Source organism: Chiloscyllium plagiosum, unplaced genomic scaffold (genome assembly GCF_037043375.1).
Source record: "Chiloscyllium plagiosum isolate Xiang-an unplaced genomic scaffold, Cpla_swu_hap1 HiC_scaffold_29, whole genome shotgun sequence".
NCBI classification, from domain to species: Eukaryota; Metazoa; Chordata; class Chondrichthyes; order Orectolobiformes; family Hemiscylliidae; genus Chiloscyllium; species Chiloscyllium plagiosum.
This window is the reverse complement of record NW_028270167.1, coordinates 43574272-43598045: the sequence shown is the minus strand read 5'-3', so window position 1 is coordinate 43598045 and position 23774 is coordinate 43574272. Positions and strand designations below refer to the sequence as shown.

The 23774-nt window shown below is 42.2% G+C and overlaps 1 protein-coding gene across 1 annotated transcript in view; it reads right to left on the bottom strand.

Moving 5' to 3' along the window:
- tespa1 (thymocyte expressed, positive selection associated 1) overlaps positions 1 to 21854 on the bottom strand; it is a 100946-nt gene extending 79092 nt beyond the window's left edge. The window contains exons 1-2 of the mRNA XM_043676970.2: positions 21717 to 21854; positions 14597 to 14731 (exon numbers count right to left, since the gene is read on the bottom strand). Of these exons, the coding sequence (XP_043532905.1) occupies positions 14597 to 14720 (124 nt within the window). The 5' untranslated portion in view covers positions 14721 to 14731; positions 21717 to 21854. The remainder of the gene's footprint in view (positions 1 to 14596; positions 14732 to 21716) is intronic.
- Between the last annotated feature and the right edge of the window lie 1920 nt (positions 21855 to 23774).

Sequence of the window (23774 nt, the reverse complement as noted above, 5' to 3'; positions counted from 1 at the left end):
TAAGGGACGATATTCAGTCCCTTGCGCGGGGGGACCGAGAGTCAGGGGATGTAGAGTCAGTGTGGATAGAGCTTCGAAATACTAAGAGTAAAATGACCCTCTTGGGAGTCATCTACAGGCCCCCAAACAGTAGTCTGGATGTCGGATGTAAGTTAAATCAGGAACTGAAATTGGTCTGTCGCAAAGATGTCACTACAGTTGTTATGGGGGATTTTAACATGCAGGCAGACTGGGAGAATCAGGATGGTATTGGGCCTCAAGAAAGAGACTTTGTGGAGTGCCTCAGAGATGGATTCTTAGAGCAGCTGGTGCTGGAGCCGACCAGGGAGAAGGCAATTCTGGATCTGGTATTGTGTAACGAACCAGAATTGGCCAGAGACCTCGAAGTGAAGGAGCCATTGGGAAGTAGTGACCATAATACAATAAGCTTCAATCTGCAATTTGAGAGGGAGAGGGTACAGTTGGAAGTGACAGTACTTCAGTTGAATAAAGGGAACTATGGAGCTATGAGGGAGGAGCTGGCCAAAGTTCAATGGTGCAATACCTTAGCAGGGATGACCGTGGAGGAGCAATGGTGGATATTTCTGTGTATAATGCAGAAGTTGCAGGATCAGTTCATTCCTAAAAGGAAGAAAGATCCCAGGAGGAGGCATGGGTGGCCATGGCTGACGAGGCAAGTAAAGAAACATATAAAGTTAAAAGAGAAAAAGTATAACATAGCTAAGATAAGTGGGAAAACTGAGGACTGGGAAGCTTTTAAAGAGCAACAGAGGATTACTAAGAAGGAAATATGCAGAGGAAAAATGAGGTACGAAGGTAAACTGGCCAAGAATATTAAGGAGGATAGGTATGTGCAAGGCAAAAAAATGGTTAGGACAAAAATTGGGCCCTTGAAGACAGAAACAGGGGAATATATTACTAGGAACAAAAGAAATGGCAGAGGAATTAAATGGGTACTTCAGATCTGTGTTCACTGGGGAAGACACAAGCAATCTCCCTGAGGTAACAGTGGCTGAAGGACCTGAACTTAAGGGAATTTATATTTGCCAGGATTTGGTGTTGGAGAGACTGTTAGGTCTGAAGGTTGATAAGTCTCCGGGGCCTGATGGTCTGCATCCCAGGGTACTGAAGGAGGTGGCTCGGGAAATCGTGGATGCGTTGGTGATTATTTTCCAGAGTTCAATAGATTCAGGGTCGGTTCCTGAGGATTGGAGGGTGGCTAATGTTATACCACTTTTTAAGAAAGGTGGGCGAGAGAAAGCAGGAAATTATAGACCAGTTAGTCTGACCCCAGTGGTGGGAAAGATGCTGGAGTCTATTATAAAGGATGAAATTACTGCACATCTGGATAGTAGTAACAGGATAGGACAGAGTCAGCATGGATTTATGAAGGGGAAATCATGCTTGACTAATCTTCTTGAATTTTTTGAGGATGTAACTATGAAGTTGGACGAGGGAAATCCAATGGATGTAGTGTACCTGGACTTTCAGAAAGCTTTTGATAAAGTCCCACATAGGAGGTTAATGAGTAAAATTAGGGCGCATGGTATTGGGGGCAAAGTACTAGATTGGATTGAAAATTGGTTGGCTAATAGGAAACCAAGGATAGTGATAAACGGCTCCATTTCGGAATGGCAGGCAGTGACCAGTGAGGTACCGCAGGGATCCGTGCTGGGACCGCAGCTTTTTACAATATATGTTAATGATATAGAAGATGGTATCAGCAATAACATTAGCAAATTTGCTGATGATACAAAGCTGGGTGGCAGGGTGAAATGGGATGAGGATGTTAGGAGATTACAGGGTGACCTGGACAAGTTAGGTGAGTGGGCAGATGCATGGCAGATGCAGTTTAATGTGGATAAATGTATGGTTATCCACTTTGGTAGCAAGAACAGGAAGGCAGACTACTACCTCAATGGATTCAATTTATGTAAAGGGGCAGTACAGAGAGATCTGGGTGTTCTTGTACACCAGTCAATGAAGGCAAGCATGCAGGTACAGCAGGTAGTGAAGAAGGCTAATAGCATGCTGGCCTTCATAACAAGAGGAATTGAGTATAGAAGCAAAGAGGTGCTTCTGCAGCTGTACAGGGCCCTGGTGAGATCACACCTGGAGTACTGTGTGCAGTTCTGGTCTCCAAATTTGAGAAAAGACATTCTGGCTATTGAGGGAGTGCAGCGTAGGTTCACGAGGTCAATTCCTGGAATGGCAGGATTACCTTACACTGAAAGACTGAAGCGACTGGGCTTGTATACCCTTGAGTTTCGAAGATTGAGAGGGGATCTGATTGAGACGTATAAGATTATGAAAGGATTGGACACTCTGGCAGTAGGAAACATATTTCCACTGATGGGTGAGTGCCGAACCAGAGGACACAGCTTAAAAATACGGGGTAGACCATTTAGGACAGAGCTCAGGAGAAACTTCTTCACCCAGAGAGTGGTGGCTGTGTGGAATGCTCTGCCCCAGAGAGCAGTGGAGGCCCACTCTCTGGATTCATTTAAGAAAGAGTCAGATAGAGCTCTCAAAGATAGTGGAATCAAGGGTTATGGAGATAAGGCAGGAACAGGATACTGATTAGGAATGATCAGCCATGATTATATTGAATGGCGGTGCAGGCTCGAAGGGTTGAATAGCCTACTCCTGCACCTATTGTCTATTGTCTATTGACCCTCCAAAGAATAACCCATCCAGACCCATTCCCCAACCCTATATTTACCCCTGACTAAAGTACCTAATCTACACATCTCTGAACACTATGGGTAATTTAGCATGGCCAATTCACCTCATCTGCACATCTTTGGATTGTGGGAGGAAACCAGAGCACCCGGAGGAAACCCACATAGGCATAGGGAATATGTGCAAACTCTACACAGACAGTCACCCGAGGCTGGAATCAAAACCCGCGTCCCTGGCTCTGTGAGGTGCTAACCGCTGAGCCACCGTTCTGCCCATAATAGCTCAAATAAAACAAAATAACAAAAGGGATAATTTAACTCTATTTGAAAACGTAACAGAGTAGCAGATATAGTAACCTTTATTTAATTAATTGTTCTAGTATAGTAACATACCATAAACATGCCCTTGACAAATTCATCCACTTTACCAACACCTTCCACCCCGACCTCAAATTTACCTTGACTGTCTCAGACTCCTCCCTCCCCTTCCGAGACCTCTCCATTTCTATCTCGGGCGACCGAATCAACACGGACATTTACTATAAACCGACCGACTCCCACAGCTACCTAGACTACACCTCCTCCCACCCTGCCCCCTGTGAAAACACCATCCCATATTCCCAATTCCTTCGTCTCCGCCGCATCTGCTCCCAGGAGGACCAGTTCCAATACCGAACAACCCAGATGGCCTCCTTCTTCAAAGACCGCAATTTCCCCAGACGTGATCAACGATGCTCTCCACCGCATCTCCTCCACTTCATGCTCCTCTACCCTTGAGCCCCACCCCTCCAATCGCCACCAGGACAGAACCCCACTGGTCCTCACCTACCACCCCACCAACCTCCATATACATCGTATCATCCATCGTCATTTCTGCCACCTCCAAACGGATCCCATCACCAGGGATATATTTCCCTCCCCTCCCCTATCAGCGTTCCGAAAAGACCACTCCCTCTGTGACTCCCTCGTCAGATCCACACCCCACACCAACCCAACCTCCACTCCTGGCACCTTCCCCTGCAACCGCAAGAAATGCAAAACTTGCGCCCACACCTCCCCCCTTACTTCTCTCCAAGGCCCCAAGGGATCCTTCCATATCCACCACAAATTCACCTGCACCTCCACACACATCATTTATTGCATCCGCTGCATCCGATGTGGCCTCCTCTATATTGGGGAGACAGGCCGCCTACTTGCGGAACATTTCAGAGAATACCTCTGGGACACCCGGACCAACCAACCCAACCACCCCGTGGCTCAACACTTCAACTTCCCCTCCCACTCCACCAAGGACATGCAGGTCATTGGACTCCTCCATTGCCAGACCATAGCAACACGACGGCTGGAGGATGAACGCCTCATATTCCGCCTAGGAACCCTTCAATCACAAAGGATGAACTCAGATTTCTTCAGTTTCCTCATTTCCCCTCCCCCCACCTTGTCTCAGTCCTAACCCTCGAACTCAGCACCACCTTCCTAACCTGCAATCTTCTTCCTGACCTCTCCGCCCCCACCCCCACTCCGGCCTATCACCCTCACCTTAACCACCTTCCACCTATCGCATTTCTAACGCCCATCCCCCAAGTCCCTCCTTCCTACCTTTTATCTTAGCACACTTTCCTCATTCCTGAAGAAGGGCTCATGCCCGAAACGTTGATTCTCCTGCTCCTTGGATGCTGCCTGACCTGCTGCACTTTTCCAGCAACACATTTTCAGCACTGACTCTAAGCATGCAACCATTCACTACTATAGTCTATTTTAGTGACTTTTCCCAACACCAAACACTTTTGTCTTTTCTCATCAAATTCGCAACAACCTGGCAAGTACATTCTCTCATCCTGCTACATGTATAATTTGTTATGACTTGTTATCAATATTTCTGGTTTCAGTTTATTCCTAGTGGTGAAACTCTTGTTTCCATGCGTACGTACGTGTAGTCACAAATGCTACGCTCAATTTGAAAGTGTGACTATATCATACCTATTATTTTCTTACGAAGTTGAAGGCATGTACTGTACCTTTAAAAGAGAATGAATGCTGTTCTGCACTGAGAGTTATACACACCTTTCATATGACTAGTTTGCAGTCTCAGAGTGTACTGGAAAATTGAAAATATGTAACGTTTGGCTGTGAAATGGATACCTGAGTTGGTTGCTGTTTTGACAACAATTCTAATTTAACCAATCAGTTTAAGTTATGCTCCAGAATACTAAAACCCAATCAAGTTTGAATTTATTATTTTTGCCAACGTCGAATCAATGAGATTGTTTGATTTTGGGCGTATAAAAAAAAACGCAGGCATTTTGAATGTCAGACATTGACAGAGCAACTGTCATCGAAAGAGTAACTGCCACTGAGAGAGAGAGAGACAAAAGATCAAAACACTTTCTATCAAAGGTACCTTTCAGATAAAGAAAATTTGCAGTAAAAGAAAAAAGATGACCCAGGGAGATCTTCAGCTGGAAGAAGAAAGACACTGACGACAACAGCCATTGTATGGTTTTGGAATTAAGTTGATGTAATTTTAATAAGTGTTTTTATTAGAACAGTATATTGTTATATAGTTGGAGGCAGATGTTTAATGTTCAGTTTTAGAGTTAAATAATAAATTGATATTATTTTTATTAAATATTGGAATTTGGGAGTGCTCTGTTACTTATACATTTTAACAGATTACGAGGCGAGGTGAGTTTACTGGGTGGTTCATTTAATTAATCCAGGCAGATTAACCAGAATGGTTCACCACCATGTCATAACAAGTTAAACTTGAGATTTTGTTGTCAGCCATTTCTTCAAAGTTTGCTTATCCAGAAAAGGGTTTTGAAAAACATGCCATAACATATTCAAGACTAACTTGCTTTCAGTCAGAAAGTGAACAAATAAAACATGAAAAACACGTGACAACAGGAATAGAATACCTACTCATCTATCGCTGACTATGACTTGGAGATGCTAGTATTATTAATCCATTTTTAAAATTAGAATCCCTGACCAATGCACCTAAGCTACACATCCCCTGAACACTATGGGCAATTTATCATGGCCAATTCACCTAAACTGCACATTGTTGGATTGTGGAAGGAAACCGGAGGAAACCTACGTAGACAAAGGGAGAATGTGCAAACTCCACACAGTTACCCAAGGCTGGAATCAAACCTAGTTTCATGGTGCTGTGAGGTAGCAGTGCTAACCACTGAGTCACCATACTGCCTACGACCTGTAAATTTGAAAAGGTAGTAGAAGCTGATTCCATAAATAATTTTAAAAAGTAAGTTGGATAACAAGGAAGTAAGTAAAGAATGCCAACAAAAAGCCAGAAAGCTGAACCATGTGTGACTGGTCTTTCAAAGGGCTGTACAGGCACAATGGACCAAATAGCTACTGCTATGTTGTCAGTTTCCGTGAATCAAAGACTTTTCAACTGGAAGAGAGTGAATTTGGGAGATACTAGCAAGGACCCTGTGTTAGTGGCTGGAAACAAGACAGCCAGGAGAACAGCAAATGGACAATAGGAGGATTTCAAGACTAAAATATTTTATGTACAAACCAAGCACTTAAGCAAAGAGTGTATGCTGAATAGAAGGAGACTATTCAGTCAAACTTATCTGTGCTGGCCCTGTGAAGAAATAATGCACCTAGTGCCACAACTTGCCTTCTCCTGCAAGTTTTAGTTTTCAGATATTGATAAGATGCACTCTCAAATACCTCAACTAAACCTTCCTTCAGTATACTCTTAGCAGATCCCAAACACACACTGTGTGAAAATATTTTACCTCATATCTCCACCTAATTTTCCCAATTCCCTTAAAACCGTGCACGCTTATTCTGGATCCATTCACCAATGGGAACGATTTTTCCTTATCAACTCTGTTTCAGGATTTTGAACACCTATATCTGAACTTCTCTCGTCATTTTCTTCTCCAAGAGAAACAACCCAATCATACGCAAATGAAGTTCCTTATCCCTGGAATCATTCTTGTTTTTTTCCCTGCACTCTCATGCTTTCATGTATTTTTAAAAGTGTGGCACCCAGAACTGAACACAATGCTCCAGGCTGAACAAGGGTTTTGTACAAAATTAATTCAATCTTTTCACCCTTACTCTTATATTATGTGTGCTATTAATAAAGCTTAAGATGTCATATGGTTTATTAAAATCTGTTTCAACCTATCCCGTCTTTGTCAGTGACTTCTGCTACTACCTCCTTTATAGAATTGTATCTTTTATTTTATACTGTAGTGTTTCTCTTTGTAATCTTCGCATAGAAAGGAATCATTTATGTGCTGATGATTTATGATAAATTATTTTTATTACTACTTGGAACCTAGATTTTAAAGTGTACAGAACTGTGTAAACTACTGCTTTAAATTTCACTTATATGATGGATGTCATGCTAATCAAGCAGGCTGGAAAGTATCAAGCTTCTTGAGCGCTGGAGGAGATGCACTCATCCATGGAAGTGGTTTTCAGCACTCTCATAATTTGTGCTTTGTTGACGATGGACAGGCTATGAGAAGTTTGAGTTTCTGACCTGCTCTTATAACCATAGTATTTATATGTCTAGTTTAGATTCTGGTCAATGATAACATCCAGAATGTTGATAGCAGGAGATTCAGTGCCAGTCATGCACTTGAATGCCAAGGGGTGACATTTAGATTCTCTCTTGTTTGAGATGGTCATTGTCTGGCACATGTTATTTGCCACTTTTTACCCTAAGCCTGGCTATTGTCTAAGTCTTGCTGCATTTGGACTTGCTTCAGTATCTGAGGAGTTATGATTGATTCTGAACATTATGCAGCATTGGTGATCTTATATTGGAGGGAAGGTAATCGGTGAAATAGCTGGAGATGACTGATCTCTAACAACTGCAACTATCTTCCCATGTGCCAGGTATGATTCCAACCATTAATAACAGCAATATTTGAAATCTAGGAACATATAGCATGGATAGCAAACTGGCAATAATGCAGAAAAGAGCAGGATTTAAAAGTAGGTTGTTTTCAATTCATTCATGGGATTTAGGAATTTCTAGACAAGCTAGCATTTATTGTCCTTTCCGAACCACTCATAGGGCATTTCACAGTCAACCATGTGTCACTTGGACATACTTGCAGGCCAGCAGATTTAATTTCCAAAAGGACATTTGTGAACGAGATGGATTTTAAAAACGACTGACATTTAGTTATCATTAGGGTACTTTGAATTTTTTTAGAAATCAAATTTTACTACTCATGGCAGAGGTTGAACCCATATTCCCAGAACCTAGGATATGGGATTACTTAGTCCAGGGACCACTATACCACCACTTCCCTTAGATTACAAAAATGTGTGAAGTGATGTTCAATGAGGATTAATGCTGAGACCACTGCATTTCATAATTCATAAAATTTATTTGGAATCAGAAATTGGAAATGCAGTATCAAAATCTGCAGGTAGCACACACTTAAGGGGGCAAGTTAATATACAAAGTACTGGAAACCATTAAACAACATTCAAAAGGGGCATGTAATTTTCAAATGAACATTAATATGGATAGGTATGAAGTGATACATTTTGATAGGAAAAACATGGAGATTGAAAAATGGGTCTATAAATAAGAAAGACTAAGAGACAGATGTGAGACAAAAATAAAGAACTAGGGATGCTGGAAATTTGGAACAAAACAGAAATTACCAGAGAAACTCAGCAGGTTTTGCAGCATCTATGGAGATAAAGCAGAGTTAATGTCTTGGATCCAATGACCTTTCTTCAGAATTGATTGTCACTAAGAAAATGTGGTATATATGTTGAAGACACAGGGTAGATGTGGGGAATAGGGGTGGTAAAAGAGTAAATGATCGTTGGAGTAGGAGCCCAAACAGAGAGAACTGCAGTTGAATACAGAAACGGATGGACAAGGATGCGCTGGAAAGAAAGAAAAGCAGATATGAGAGGGGCATTTCAGAGACTTAGATAAACACATGAATATGCAAGGAAAGGAGCAATATGGACCAAGGGCAGACAGAAAGGATTAGTTTAATTTAGCTTCATGTTCAACACAATATCATGGGCTAAAGGATGCATCCCAGTACTGTACAGTTTTACTTTCTATGTTCTAATTTCTAAAAGCTGATAATAGGGACCATTAGTGGTGAAAATGGGTTGATTGTGATGAAATGGGTTGTTTGTGGTTGTTATGGGGGACTTTAACTTTCCTGATATTGATTGGGAAAGCTATAGCTCAAGTTCGTTAGATGGGTCAGTGTTTGTTCAATGTGTGCAGGAGAGTTTCCTGACACAATATGTAGACAGGCCAACAAGAGGTGAGGCCATACTGGATTTGGTTCTGGGTAACGAACCAGGCCAGGTGTTAGAATTAGAGGTAGGTGAGCACTTTGGGGATAGTGACCATAATTCGGTGATTTTTACTCTCGTGATGGAGAGGGATAAGTGTGTACTACAGGGCAAGAGTTATAGCTGGGGTCAGGGAAATTATGATGCGGTGAGGCATGACTTAGGATGTGTGGCTTGGAAAAGTAGACTCCAAGGCAAGAGTGTAAATGATATGTGGAGCTTGTTCAAGGAGCAACTATTGAGTGTCCTTGATAATTATGTGCCCGTCAGGCAGGGAGGAAAGGGTCGTGCGAGGGAGCCGTGGTTTAATAAGGAATTGGAATCCCTTGTTAAATGGAAGAGGGCGGCCTATCTCAAGATGAGACGTGAAGGTTCAATTGGGGCGATTGAGAGTTATAGGGTAGCCAGGAAGGACCTGAAGAGAGAGCTAAGAGCAGCAAGGAGGGGACATGAAAGGTCCTTAGTCGGTAGGATTAGGGAAAACCCTAAGGCTTTCTATAGGTATGTTAGGAATAAAAGAATGACTAGGGTAGGAATAGGTCCAGTCAAGGATAGTAGTGGGAAGTTGCGTGTGGAGGCGGAAGAGATTGGGGAGACACTGAATGAATACTTTTCTTCAGTATTTACTCAGGAACAGGGCATTGTCGTCGATGTGAATACTGAGTCACAAATAAGTAGAATGGATGGCTTTGAGGTATGTAGAGAAGAGGTGTTGGAAATCCTGGAAAAGGTGAAAATAGATAAGTCCCCTGGGCCTGATGGCATTTATCCTCGGATTCTCTGGGAAGCAAGGGAGGAGATTGCAGAGCCATTGGCCTTGATTTTTATGTCCTCTTTGTCTACAGGAGTAGTGCCAGAAGACTGGAGGATAGCAAATGTGGTTCCCTTGTTCAAAAAGGGGAGTAGGGATAACCCTAGTAACTATAGGCCGGTGAGTCTCACTTCTGTTGTGGGCAAAGTCTTAGAGAGAATTGTAAGGGATAGGATTTATGCACATCTGGATAGGAATAATGTGATCAAGGATAGTCAGCATGGTTTTGTGAAGGGCAGGTCGTGCCTCACAAACCTTATTGAATTCTTTGAAAAGGTGACGAAGGAGGTTGATGAGGGGAAAGCGGTAGATGTGGTATATATGGATTTTAGTAAGGCGTTTGATAAGGTTCCCCATGGTAGGCTACTGCAGAAAATACGGAGATATGGCATTGAGGGTGAGTTGGAGGTTTGGATTAGGAATTGGCTGGATGGAAGAGGACAGAGGGTAGTAGTTGATGGCAAAGTTTCTTCATGGAGTGCCGTCACTAGCGGTGTTCCGCAAGGATCTGTTCTGGGACCATTGCTGTTTGTCATTTTTATAAATGACCTGGAAGAGGGGTTAGAAGGTTGGGTGAGCAAGTTTGCAGATGATACGAAAGTCGGAGGAGTTGTTGACAGTGAGGAAGGATGTGGCAGGTTACAGCAGGATATAGAGAAGCTGCAGAGCTGGGCAGAAAGGTGGCAAATGGAATTCAATGTAGCTAAGTGTGAGGTGATTCACTTTGGGAAGAATAACAAAAAGATGGGGTACTGTGCTAATGGTCGGATACTTGGTAGTGTGGATGAGCAGAGGGATCTTGGTGTCCATGTACACAGATCTCTGAAAGTTGCCACCCAGGTAAATAGTGCGGTGAGGAAGGCATATGGCGTACTGGCTTTTATTGGTAGAGGAATTGAGTTCCGGAGTCCTGAGGTCATGATGCAGTTGTATAAGACTCTGCTGTGGCCGCATCTGGAGTATTGTGTGCAGTTTTGGTCGCCATACTATAGGAAGGATGTGGAGGCACTGGAACGGGTGCAGAGGAGGTTTACCAGGATGTTGCCTGGTATGGAAGGAAGATCGTATGAGGAAAGACTGAGACACTTGGGGCTGTTTTCATTAGAGAAAAGAAGGTTTAGGGGTGACTTGATTGAGGTGTACAAGATGATTAGGGGGTTAGATAGGGTTGACAGTGTGAACCTTTTCCCGCGTATGGAGTCGGGTATTACAAGGGGGCATAGCTTTAAATTAAGGGGGGGTAGATATAGGACTGAAGTTAGGGGTAGGTTCTTCACTCAGCGAGTCGTAAGTTCATGGAATGCCCTGCCAGTAGCAGTGGTGGACTCTCCCTCTTTATGGGCATTTAAGCGGGCATTGGATAGGTATATGGAGGATAGTGGGTTAGTATAGGTTAGGTGGGCTTGGATCGGCGCAACATCGAGGGCCAAAGGGCCTGTACTGCGCTGTATTCTTCTATGTTCTATGTTCTATATTCTATGAAAGCAGCCAAAGGTAACGACATGGCTAGGGAAGAAGCAGTGGGTAAAGGATGTGGAAGAAGATATTCAGGGCCTTAAATTATTGAACACGACATTCAGTCCTGAAGGGCTCCCAAGCAGAAAATGAGATGCTGTTCTTTCAGCTTGCATTGAGTCTTGCTGGAGCATAGCAAAAGGCAGATGGGGTTGGAAGTGGATGGGAAAACAGCCTGAATTATTTCAATCCACCACCATCCTCCTTTGTCTGGCTGAGCTTGTCTTTACCTTAAACACTGTCTCCTTTAACTCCTCTTACATTCTTCAAAACAAAGTTTTGGCCACGGGTACCCATGTGAGCCCAAGTTATCCCTGTCTCTTTGAGGGTTTGCGAAACATTTCTTGGAAACTCAGGTCCTTCATCCAATTCTTTCTCTGGTACATCGATGATATAATCTGTGTTGCTTCCCTCTCATGTCTGGAATTGGAAAAATTTATCGATTTTGTTTCCACTTTCCAGTCTTCTCTCACATTCACCCAATCCATCTCTGACTCCTCTCTTCTCTTCCTCCAGATCTGTGTTTCCACTTCTGGAGGGAGACTGGCCACTGATATTCACCATAAACTCATTGACTCCAAAAGTTACCTGGACTAAACATCCTCATATCCCACTTCTTGTAAAGACTCCATTCTCCCAATTTTTCTATGTAAGGGAGGACGGAGGGGGTGTCCTTAGCTGAGAATTCCCCACTATTGTGGTTGACAGGGCCCTAAGCCAAGTCTGACTCACATGCTGCACTTATCTCTTCCCTGCCACAATAGCAATAGGGTACTACTGGTCCTCATTTTCCACCCACCAGCATTCACATCCAAAGGATTATAAAAGATTAAAAGATTTCTGCTACCTCCAGTGTGATGCCACCATTAAACACATACTCCTCTCCCCTCCTGTCTCAGAATTCCATAGGGACCATTCCCTCTGGGACCCTTTCCACTCCTCCCCCACTCCCAACACATCCCCACACCCACACGCTACTATCCCATGCAATCACAGAAGGTGTAATCTTCCTGTTTACTTCCTCCTTCCTCACTATCCAAGGCTCCAGTCACAGCCTCCAGGTAAAGTAGCATTTTACCTGTACTTTACTCGATTTGGTCTACTGTATTCACTGCTCACAATGTGGTTTTCTCTACACCTGGGAGATGAAGCACAGCTGGGAGACTACTTTTTCAAAAATCTACATGCTATTGGTAAAATTGACCTTGAGCTGAAGATTGTCATGCAGGTGCAGCAGGCGGTGAGGAAAGCTAATGGCATGCTGGCTTTCATAACGAGAGGATTTGAGTATCAGCGTAAGGATGCCTTGCTGCTGTTATACAAGGCCTTTTTGAGGTCACACCTTGAGTATTGTGTGCAGTTTTGGTCTCCTAGTCTGAGGAAGGATATTCTTGCTATTGAGAGAGTCCAGTGAAGGTTCACAAGACTGATTCTTGGAATGACGGGTCTTACATATAAGGAAACACTGGATCAACTGGGCTTATACTCACTGGAATTTAGATGAATGAGGGGAGATCCGAGAGAAACATAAAATCCTGATGGGATTTGACAGGCTAGATGTGTGAAGAATGTTCTTGATGTTGGTGAAGTCCAAGACAGTCACAGTCTGAGGATAAAGGATGAGCCATTCAGGATTGAGATGAAGAAGACATTCTTCACTCAGGGATTTGGGAACCTGTGAAATTCTCCTCCACAGAAAGCTATTAGAGCCAGTTCATTAGTTATACCTTTTATTCAAGAAGGAACCTGATGTGGCACTTGTGGTTAAAGCGATCAAGGGATATGGAGAGAAATCAGGAAAAGGATATTGAAATTGTATAATCAGCTATGATCATATTGAATGGCTGTGCAGGCTTGAAGGGCCAAATGGCCTAGTCCTGCGCCTAGTTTCTATGTTTCTGTGTTTCTGGTTGCCTACCATTTCAACACAGCACTATTCTTCCTTGCCAATTTTTCTGACTTGGGCCTGCTGCAGAGCTCCAGCAAAAAATAACATTTTAGTTGGTTATTAAGACCATAATAAAACAAATGGATTTTATTTTGTGAGGTTAGAACTTGTGTTAAACCTGTTTAGAACATAGGTTAGAGCTTGTTTTAAGGATTGTGTACAGTTCTATTCTCCACTGGAGACAGTGTGCAAAGAATTACAAAATCTGAGAAATAATCTCCATGAAGAAAGATTGAACTGGCTGAGGGTTTAATCTCCGGAAAAGAGAAGAGTTGGGATTGGTAGGTGAATGTCCATTGGATGGATGATGCTTTCAACTGGCATAAATTTAATGGGGTTGAAACTTTATTGCTGGAACAGCACAGCAGGTCAGGCAGCATCCAGGGAACAGGAGATTCGACGTTTCGGGCACAGGCCCTTCTTCAGGAATGAGCAGAGAGTGTTCAGCAGGAGAAGATAAAAGGTAGGGAGGAGGGACTTGGAGGAGGGGCGTTGGAAATGTGATAGGTGGAAAGAGGTCAAGGTGAGGGTGATAGGTCGGAGTAGGATGGAGGCGGAGAGGTCAAGAAGAAGACTGCAGGTCAGGAAGGCGGTGCCGGGCTGGAGGGATCCGGCTGAGACAAGGTGGGGGGAGGGGGGATGAAGAAACTGGTGAAGTCCAAGTTCATCCCCTGCGGTTGGAGGGTTCCCAGTCGGAAGATAAGACGCTCCTCCTCCGACCGTCGCGTTGTTGTGTTCAACACAACAACGCGACGGTCGGAGGAGGAGCGTCTTATCTTCCGACTGGGAACCCTCCAACCGCAGGGGATGAACTTGGACTTCACCAGTTTCTTCATCCCCCCTCCCCCCACCTTGTCTCAGCCGAATCCCTCCAGCCCGGCACCGCCTTCCTGACCTGCAGTCTTCTTCTTGACCTCTCCGCCTCCATCCTACTCCGACCTATCACCCTCACCTTGATCTCTTTCCACCTATCACATTTCCAACGCCCCTCCTCCAAGTCCCTCCTCCCTACCTTTTATCTTCTCCTGCTGAACACTCTCTGCTCATTCCTGAAGAAGGGCCTGTGCCTGAAACGTCGAATCTCCTGTTCCCTGGATGCTGCCTGACCTGCTGTGCTGTTCCAGCAATAAAGTTTCAACTTTGATCTCCAGCATCTGCAGACCTCACTTTGTCCTCATAAATTTAATGGGGCAAACTGGGAATACTGGTTATGATCTGAACAGAGGAAAATTGCAGAACAAATTAATACTTTAAAATATGTGTCAAAGAAAGTGATTCCAGAGAAGTGTTGTCCAGACAGATTCTTACCTGAACTAGAGGTTGTGCCCATGACATTCTCATCCACAGTGTGCCATTGATCCCGGCTCTTAGCCCAGGCTCTACGCTTTCTGGAAGTGCTGCTCTCCCAGGAAGCTTCAGATGAAACTTCCATCTTGCCCGTCACTGCAAAATGCCATTAGAAAAATGTTTTAGAAAAGCAATCAATAAAAATGAGCTCCTATTTTCTATGGCATCTTTTTTCTATCTTCAGAATGCCCATGGAGCTGTAGAGTCAGAGAGATCTGACACCAGTCAAAGACCTAATTATTCTAATGCCATTTTCCAGCAGTCGTCTCATAGTCTCGTTATGCTTTGGCATCACAAATGTACATCTAAATACTTCTGAAATGTTATAAGGGTTTCTGCTTTTAACACACTGACAGGAAGTGGATTCATGATGCCCACTACAACTCTGCATGAAAACGGTTTTCCTTACATCTCCTGTAGACCTCCTGCCCCTTACCTTAAATCTATGACTCTGGTCATTGAGCCCTCTGTCAAGGGGAAATCTTTCTTCCTGACTACTCTATCTCTGCCCCTCATAATTCTGTACATCCCAAACATGTCCCTTCTCAATCTCCTCTGCTTTAAGGAAAATAACCCCAATTCGTCCAATCCTTCCTTGCTGAAATTCCTCGTAACCGGCAACATCCTGGTAAGTCTCATATAAGCTATGAATATTTTACAACTCAATGACTTTATGGAGTGAAGAATCACAGGCAACTTGTATAAAAGCAGCAAGATGATGAGCAGTTCATCTACTTTAATAATATTTGCTGAAGGATGAATTTTCCCAAGATTTCAAGAGAAATTGAAATGAAACCAAAATACTTGGTATGCTGGAAATCCAAATCATAAAGCTAGAAATATTCAACTCGTCCAGTATCTTCAGAACAAGTAAATTCCCTGTTCTTGTTCGTGTTGGCGTTGGTGGTGGTGTTTATGTTGGTGTTGCTGTTGCTGTTGGAGCTGATGCTGGACATGGTGTTGTTGCTGGTATTGGTTTTGGTCTTGGCACCTATGTTGTGATGCTACTATTGTTGCTATTGCTACTGGTACCTGTGTTGGTGCTTGTGATATGGTTGGTGCTAGTTTTTGTGTGGGCCTGGCTCTTGTGTTGTTGATGTTGCTGGTGTTGCTGTTGATTCGAGTCTTGTGTGTTGATGCTGGTGTTGGTCCTGGCTTTTACATTAGAATCATAGAATCAAGCAAAAATGGAAACATATAAAATAGGAGCAAGAATACGCCATTTGGGTCTTCAAGCTTGCACCGCCACTCAATATGATCATGAGTGGTGATGCATGCAATTTCAGTATCTCATTTCTTCTTTCTTTCCATATCACTTGATCCCTTTAGCCACAAGGGCCACACCTAGTTCTCTCTTGAATATATCTAATAAACTGGCCCCAACAGCTTCCTGTGGGGGAGAATTCCACAGGTTCACAACTGTCTGAGTAAAGAAATTCTTCCTCATCTCAATCCTGAATGGCTTATCCTTTTGTCTTAGACTGTAACCCCTAATTCTGACTTTACCAGCATTGGGAACATTCTTCCTGCATCTAACCTATCCAGTCCCATCAGGATTTTATATGTTTCTCTCAGATCTCAACTCATTCTTCTAAATTCCAGTGAGTACAATCCCAGTCTTTCCTCATACATAAAACCTGCCATCCTAAGAATCGGTCTGGACTCCCTCAGTAGGCAGAATATTCTTCCTTAGACTAGGAAACCAAAGCCACACAATATTGAAAATGTGGCCTCACCAAGGTCCTTTATGACTACAGCAAAACATCCCTACTCATATACTAGAATCCTTTGGCTTGTTGCCTGCTGAACCTTCATGCCAACCTTCAGTGACTGTTCCATCATGACAACCAGGTCTCGTTGCAACTCACCTTTTCCTGAACTGCTGTAATTCAATAATTTGTCTTCCTATTTTGGCCACCAAAGTGGATAACCTCACATTTATTCACATCATATTACATTTGTCAAGTTTGTGCTCACTCAGCCAACCTGTCCAAGTCATCCTGCATCCTCTTAGCTTCCTCCTCACAGCACACACTCCCACCCAGCTTAGAGTCATCTGCAAATTTGGAGATATTGCATTCAAATCCTTTGTCCAAATCATTAATATATATTGTGAACAGCTGGGTTTCCAGCACTGTATCCTACTTGTCACTGCCTGCCATTCTGAAAAGGACCCATTTATTCCAACTCACTGCTTCCTGTCTGCCAAACATTTCTCTATCCACATCAATATATTACCCCCATGTGCTTTAACGTTGCTTACCAATCTCTTGTGAAAAGCTTTTTGTAAGTCCAGATACATATAACATCCACTGATTCACCCTTGCCTACTCTACTACTCAAAGAATTTCAGAAGATTTGTCAAACAAGATTTCCTTTTCATATATCCATGCTGAGTTGGACCAATTCTGTCACTGCTTTCCAAAGGTTCAATTATTACAGCCTTAATAAGGGACTCCAGCATTTTCCCCATCAGGGATGTCAAGATAACCGGCCTACAATTCCTCATTTTCTCTCTCCTTGCTTATTTAAAAAGTGGAGTTACATTAGCTATTATTGGAACACTTCCAGAGTCTACAGAATGCTGGAAAATGATCACCAATGCATCCGCTAATTCTTGGGCCACTTCCTTAAATACTCTGGGATGCAGAGCATTAGCTCTCAAGACTGATTGGATTTTAATCCTGTCAAATTCCCCAATACCAATACCTGACTAATAAGGATTTCTTTCAGTTCCTTCTCCACGATTGACCCTTCATCCTCGAGCATGTCCAGAAGGTTATTTTTGTCCTCCTTTTGTGAAGACAGATCCAAAGTATTTGTTCAACTGAACTATCATCTTTTTGTTGTCTGTTGTGAATTCACCTGATTCTGATTGCAAGGGACTTATATTTGTTTTAACCAGTCTTCTTCTCTTCACCTATTTACAGAAGATTTTACAGTCAGTTTTACATTTTCCATAAATTTATTCTTATATTCTCTTTTCCCTTTACAAATTAAACCCTTTGTCCTCCTCTGCTGAATTTTAAAGTTCTCCCTGTTCTCAAGATTTCCTGCTTTTCTGGTCAATTTATATGCTCCTCTTTGACTTTAACACTAAGCCTGATTTCCCTTGTTAGTGATGACGAACCACCATCCCTGATTTACTCTTACGCCAGACAAGAATGTATAAATGTTGAAGTTCATCCATATATTCTTTAAATGTCTGCCATTGCCAATCCACCATCAACCCCATAAGTATTCTTGGCCAGTTTATCCTAGCCAATGCATGCTTCATACCATCAAAGTTAGCTTGCTTTAAGTTCAGAACCCTAGTTTCAGATTTAACCATGTCACTCTCCATCTTAAGAAGAATTCTACCATATTATGATCACTCTTGCCCAAAGGATCTTGTACCACAAGGATGCTAATTAATCCTCTCTCATTACACAATAGCCAGTGTAGGGTTGCCTGCTCTCTTGTTCGTTCCATGACGTATTAATCAAAAAAATCATCTCTCAGACATTCAGGAAATCCTCCACCATTGCATTACTACCAATTTGATAAATATAATTGATATGCAGGTTGAAGTCACCCATAATAAGTGCTGTATCCTTACTGTACATATCTCTAATTTCCTGTTAGATATCATCTCCAATTTTGCAATTACTGTTTAGTGGTGTGTACACAACTCCCACTAACATATTTTTCCCTTCAGTGTTCCGCAGCTCCGCCTATACAGTTTCTACATCATCTAGTCCAATGTCCTTAATTACTATTATGTTAATCTCCTCCTTAACCAGGATTGCAACCCCACCTCCCCTCCCTTTCCATCTATCTTTCCTGAAAATTGATTACCCCTGACTGTTGAGTTCCCATCTTGGTCACCCTGGTGCCAGGACTCCATATCCATTAACAATTGTCTGTGCAGTTAATTCATTCACCTTATGACAAATGAACATAGAACACAGAAAAGTACAGCACAGAACAGGCCGAGGGTTAATCCTAATGTAAAATAAAATAACTTAACCTACGCACTCCTCAACTCACTGCAACCCATGTATATGTCCAGCAGTCGCTTAAGTGTCCCTAAGACTCGGCTTCCACCACCACCACCACCACCGCTGGCAACGCATTCCTGCATTCACAACTCTCTGCGTAAAGAGAGTTGCTTGCATTGAGACAAAGAGCCTTCAGGCTTGTGTTTCTTTTGACATGTGTTGCTCTTTACGAATTAATGTGACCATTTCTGATTTATGTCTTTGGTTTCTCTGCCTTCTACTTTCACTTTTCCCCTTACTGCCTTTTGTTTCTGTCCCCACTTTACTTACCTCCAACTTCCTGCATTGGTTCCCAATCCCCTGCTATTTTAGTTTAATTTTTGATTTTTGATCATTTGATACTAATCCGGATTTCACCCTAAGACTGTGAAGGCACCACTCACACTGAAGTGTTGGAGAATCTCAAAGCATAAATGGGAAATCATGTGTCACAAACTTGATTGAGTTTTTTGAGGAAATAACAAAGCGGATTGATGAGAGCAGAGCGGTAAATGTGATCTATATGAACTTCAGTAAGGTGTTCGACAAGGGGAGACTGATTAGCAAGGTTAGATCTCATGGAATACAGGGAGAACTAGCCATTTGGATACAGAACTGGCTCAAAGGTAGAAGACAGAGGGTGGTGGTGGAGGGATGTTTTTCAGACTGAAGGCCTATGACCAGTGGAGTGCCACAAAGATTGGTGCTGGGTCCTCTACTTTTTGTCATTTACATAAATGATTTGGATGCGAGCAGAAGAGGTACAGTTAGTAAGTTTGCAGATGACACCAAAATTGAAGGAGTAGTGAATAGCGAAGAGGGTTACCTCAGATTACAACAGGATCTTGACCAGATGGGCCAATGGGCTGAGAAGTGGCAGATGGAGTTTAATTCAAATAAATGCGAGGTGCTGCATTTTGGGAAAGCAAATCTTAGCAGGACATATTCACTTAATGGCGAGGTCCTAGGCAGTGTTGCTGAACAAAGAGACCTTGAAGTGCAGGTTCATAGCTCCTTGAAAGTGGAGTCCCAGGTAGATAGGATAGTCAAGAAGGCATTTGGTATGCTTTTCTTTATTGGTCAGAGTGTTGAGTACAGGAGTTGGGAGGTCATGTTGCAGCTGTACAGGACATTGGTTAGGCCACTGTTAGAATATTGCATGCAATTCTGGTCTCCTTCCTATCAGAAAGATGTTGTGAAACTTGAAAGGGTTCAGAAAAGATTTACAAGGATTTGCCAGGGTCGGAGGATTTGAGATATAGGGAGAGGCTGAACAGTCTGGGGATGTTTTCCCTGGAGTGTCGGAGGCTGAGGGGTGACCTGATAGTGGTTTACAAAATTATGAGAGGCATGGATAGGGTAAATAGGCAAAGTCTTTTCCCTGGGGTCGGGGAGTCCAGAACTAGGGGGCATAGGTTTTGGGTGACAGGGGAAAGATATAAAAGAGACCTAAGGGGCAACCTTTTCACACAGAGGGTGGTATGTATATGGAATGAGCTGCCAGAGAAAGTGTGGACGCTGGTACAATTGCAACATTTAAGAGGCATTTGAATGGGTATATGAATAGGAAGGGTTTGGAGGGATATGGGCCAAATGCTGGCAGGTGGGACTGGTTTGGGTTGGGATATCTGGTCAGCTTGGACCGAAGGGTCTGTTTCCATGCTGTACTCTCTATGACTCTATAAAACCACTGTGAACAAAACTTTTCCTTGAGTTAGCAAGAAAACAGTTATGCAGATTAAGTATCTATTGCAGCAGTTCCAGGAGTTTAATTCATTCTTTTGACAATGGTTTCTTCTTATATTCTCACTGGTGATTTTTAGGAATCCCAAGAAACTAATGAAATTGACAGTAGATTTCAAATTGCAATTCTGAACTGTAAAATAAAAATGGCAACAGGTTGGAGACCACTTCCTGGTTTGTTCTTGTACTTGTTAATTTTAATTTGGAGATGCCAGTGTTGGACTGGGGTGTACAAAGTTAAAAATCACACAACACCAAGTTATAATCCAACAGGTTTATTTGGAAGCACTAACTTTCAGAGCGCTGCTCCTTCATCAGGTGGTTGTGGAGTAAAATATCATAAGACACAGAACTTATAGCAGAAGTTTACTGTGTGATGCAACTGAAATTATATATTGAAAAAAATCTGGATTGTTTGTAAAGTCTCTCATCTTTTAAAATGACCATGTTGGTTTCAGTTCTTTCATTTGTAAATCCCAGAACTTTTTTTAAAGTTACACACACATAAAAGTTTGTGAATTGAATTTGTATTTGCAGAATTACATTTTATTTTGCTCAAAAACTGCATGAATCCATGTAAGGTTCTGTAAATCCCTTTTTTAGAAAAAAAATTTATCTGAACACTGGGGCATAGACAGCCTCACACAGAGCACCTCACACCTTCAATGCATTATCTGAGCTGACGTGGCACTCCTTGTTAAAATTCACTTGAGAATGCAACTTTAAAAAAACAGTTCTGGGATTAACAATGGTCATTCTAAAAGATGAGAGACTTAACAGACAATCCAGGTCTTTTTCAATATATAATTGTAGTAGCATGACAGTGTAAACTTTTGCTATAAATTCTACATCTTATGATTATACACCACAACCACCTGGTGAAGAGGCAGGTCCAAATAAACCTGCTGGACACCTGGTGTGTGACTTTTAACTTTGTTAATTTTAGCCAGTCACAATGCCCCAATCTCAGGAGTTTATCCAGATTAAAATTCCACAAATGGTTATATCAACTCTATTAATAATTACATACAGAAAAGTAGAATCAGACACAAGAAATAATTTCCAAATGGATATGAGAAGCAATTTTGTCAATTTGAGAACAATAGTTGGACAGCATTAGACTAGGGCCAGATACTTTCAGAGAACAGTTTAGGACCAAAGAAATAACATTTGAATAACAATTTCATTAAGTTACTCCTGTTAAATGCTGATTTTACATAAAACTTATCTAGGCCTCTCTCCATGATTGTTTGAGCAGCTAAAGGCCCCACAACAACTTGATTTGGACACACTGCTTTTCACTCAAAGTGCACACTTACCCAATGTCTGTAATGGTCAATCCCACTCATTCAATTCAATAATCAAAGCCAAAGTCCATCTGTCATAGTGTCCACTGACAGTTTGTTCTAACAGTAACAAATTTCAGTCCCATGTCTGCCCCAGTATGAATAGGAAAGAGGAAGCTGACTGAGTTTGACAATCTTACCACTGCTATTAAACCACTTCCTGTGTATGCATCAGCTACAAGTTAACATACAGTACACATTTTTTCTCAATTCTGTTTGGAAGTAAATGCTTTATTATTTATTGATTTGCAGAAATATATTGCCTATGTGTGCGGAAATGAATTATAAACTGTCCTCATGAGTATACATTAAGCTGTCATTATCGGTACTAAGTTTTGACATCTCCCGCTAGTTAGTATTTTAGTTTCAGTTACTCAGCTAAGCTGCTTTTCCTGTCAAACCGTTTCATTAATGCTTCATCATGAAATCTACAGGAAACATCATTCTGTCGGCAAACTGGTAGCTGATGTTTTTCATATTTTAAGTGGTACAGACTCACCCCATTTTTTTCTACACTCCATATCAATACCTTGTACTCAATTTTCACTGTCCTGCTCACACCTGTTTAATGTTTAATGTTAATGTTTAATGTTCTATTCTATTAGGTTCCAATCTTCTCTTCATTCCCCACACAGTTTAATTATCCATACAGACTTATTGCACTGACTCCTAATATGCTTTTCTTACTTGATTTTCCTGATCACTTCCCATAATATTATAATCACACCCAAATTCATTCCACTTGATCCCTGCACATGCAAATTAATACACCAATCTTCCCAGTCCTACTTTTGGATTAGGGTTCTTGGATCAAACATTACCAGTTAGATATTGTCAGAGTGATTCCCTAATTTTTGTTGCATTCATGGAGTATGGGTGTTGCTGGGCTTTTTTTTTATTTATCTCTGGGACATGGGCATCAGTGACTGGCTGGACAGCATTTACTGTCCCTGTTTGGCCTTGAAAAGGTGGTGGTGAACTGCCTTCTTGAACCACTGTAGTCCATGTGCTGTACATTGATCTACAATGCACTTAAAGAGAGAATTCCAGGATTTTGATCAAGCAACCGTGAAGGAGTGGTGATATATTTCCAAGCCAGGATGGTGTGTGGCTTGCAGGTGAACCTGTATGTGGTGGTGTTCCCATGTATCTGCTGCCCTTGTATCTGCTGCCCTTCCCAGATGGGAGTGGTCATGAGTGTAAAAGGTGTTGTGTAAGCATCTTTGGTGAATTTCTGTATGCATGTTGTAGATAGTAGACACTGCTGTTCCTAGTGATGGAAAGATGTGGTGCCAATCAAGCTGGCTGGTTACCAGGCAGCATACTCCAAATCCTAATAACTCTGAGTGAAGACATTTCTCTTCATCTCACTCCTAGTTCTCTTGCTGACAATCTTGACATTATGACTACGAGCTACTGATATACCAACTAGTTGAAACAAAATATCCTTCTTCATCCAAAGTTGTTCATAATTTTGAATACTTCTTCATCCTGTCTGTTCCAAGGAGAGTAAGCTCAATTTCTCTAATCTTTCCATTGCAGTAAATTTTCTTTGAACTTTCTCTAAGGCTGTTTTTCAGAACCAAAAGGGTGACTGCCTTATTTACAAGACTTTTGGTATCAGTTCTCATCCTTCTGCATCAAAAGGTGGCCCTCACAGATTGGATCTGATGTTGAGCACCACAGGGATGTCAGCCATAGGTGACAATATATTTCCCCAGGTAGGGGAAACGTTCCATGTCTCAGAATACTTTTCCATTGAACACGTTAGTCGTTTTCTTCTTGGATTTCAACCTGTTGAGGTTTGAAGTGTTTTCTGCCAATCCTGCAGACAATGTTCAAACAACTGGGAAGCTTGTGCTTAACAAGATAAAGAATGGTGGTGATGAAGATGGAGAAAATGTTGGAGCTGATGCCACATCCCTGCTTGACACCTGTCTTGATCTCAAAGGTGTTGTTATACACAGCCATCGATGAACACTGTAAGTTGATTGATTGAATCAAAAGCTAGGTCAGATCAATGTAGTTCAC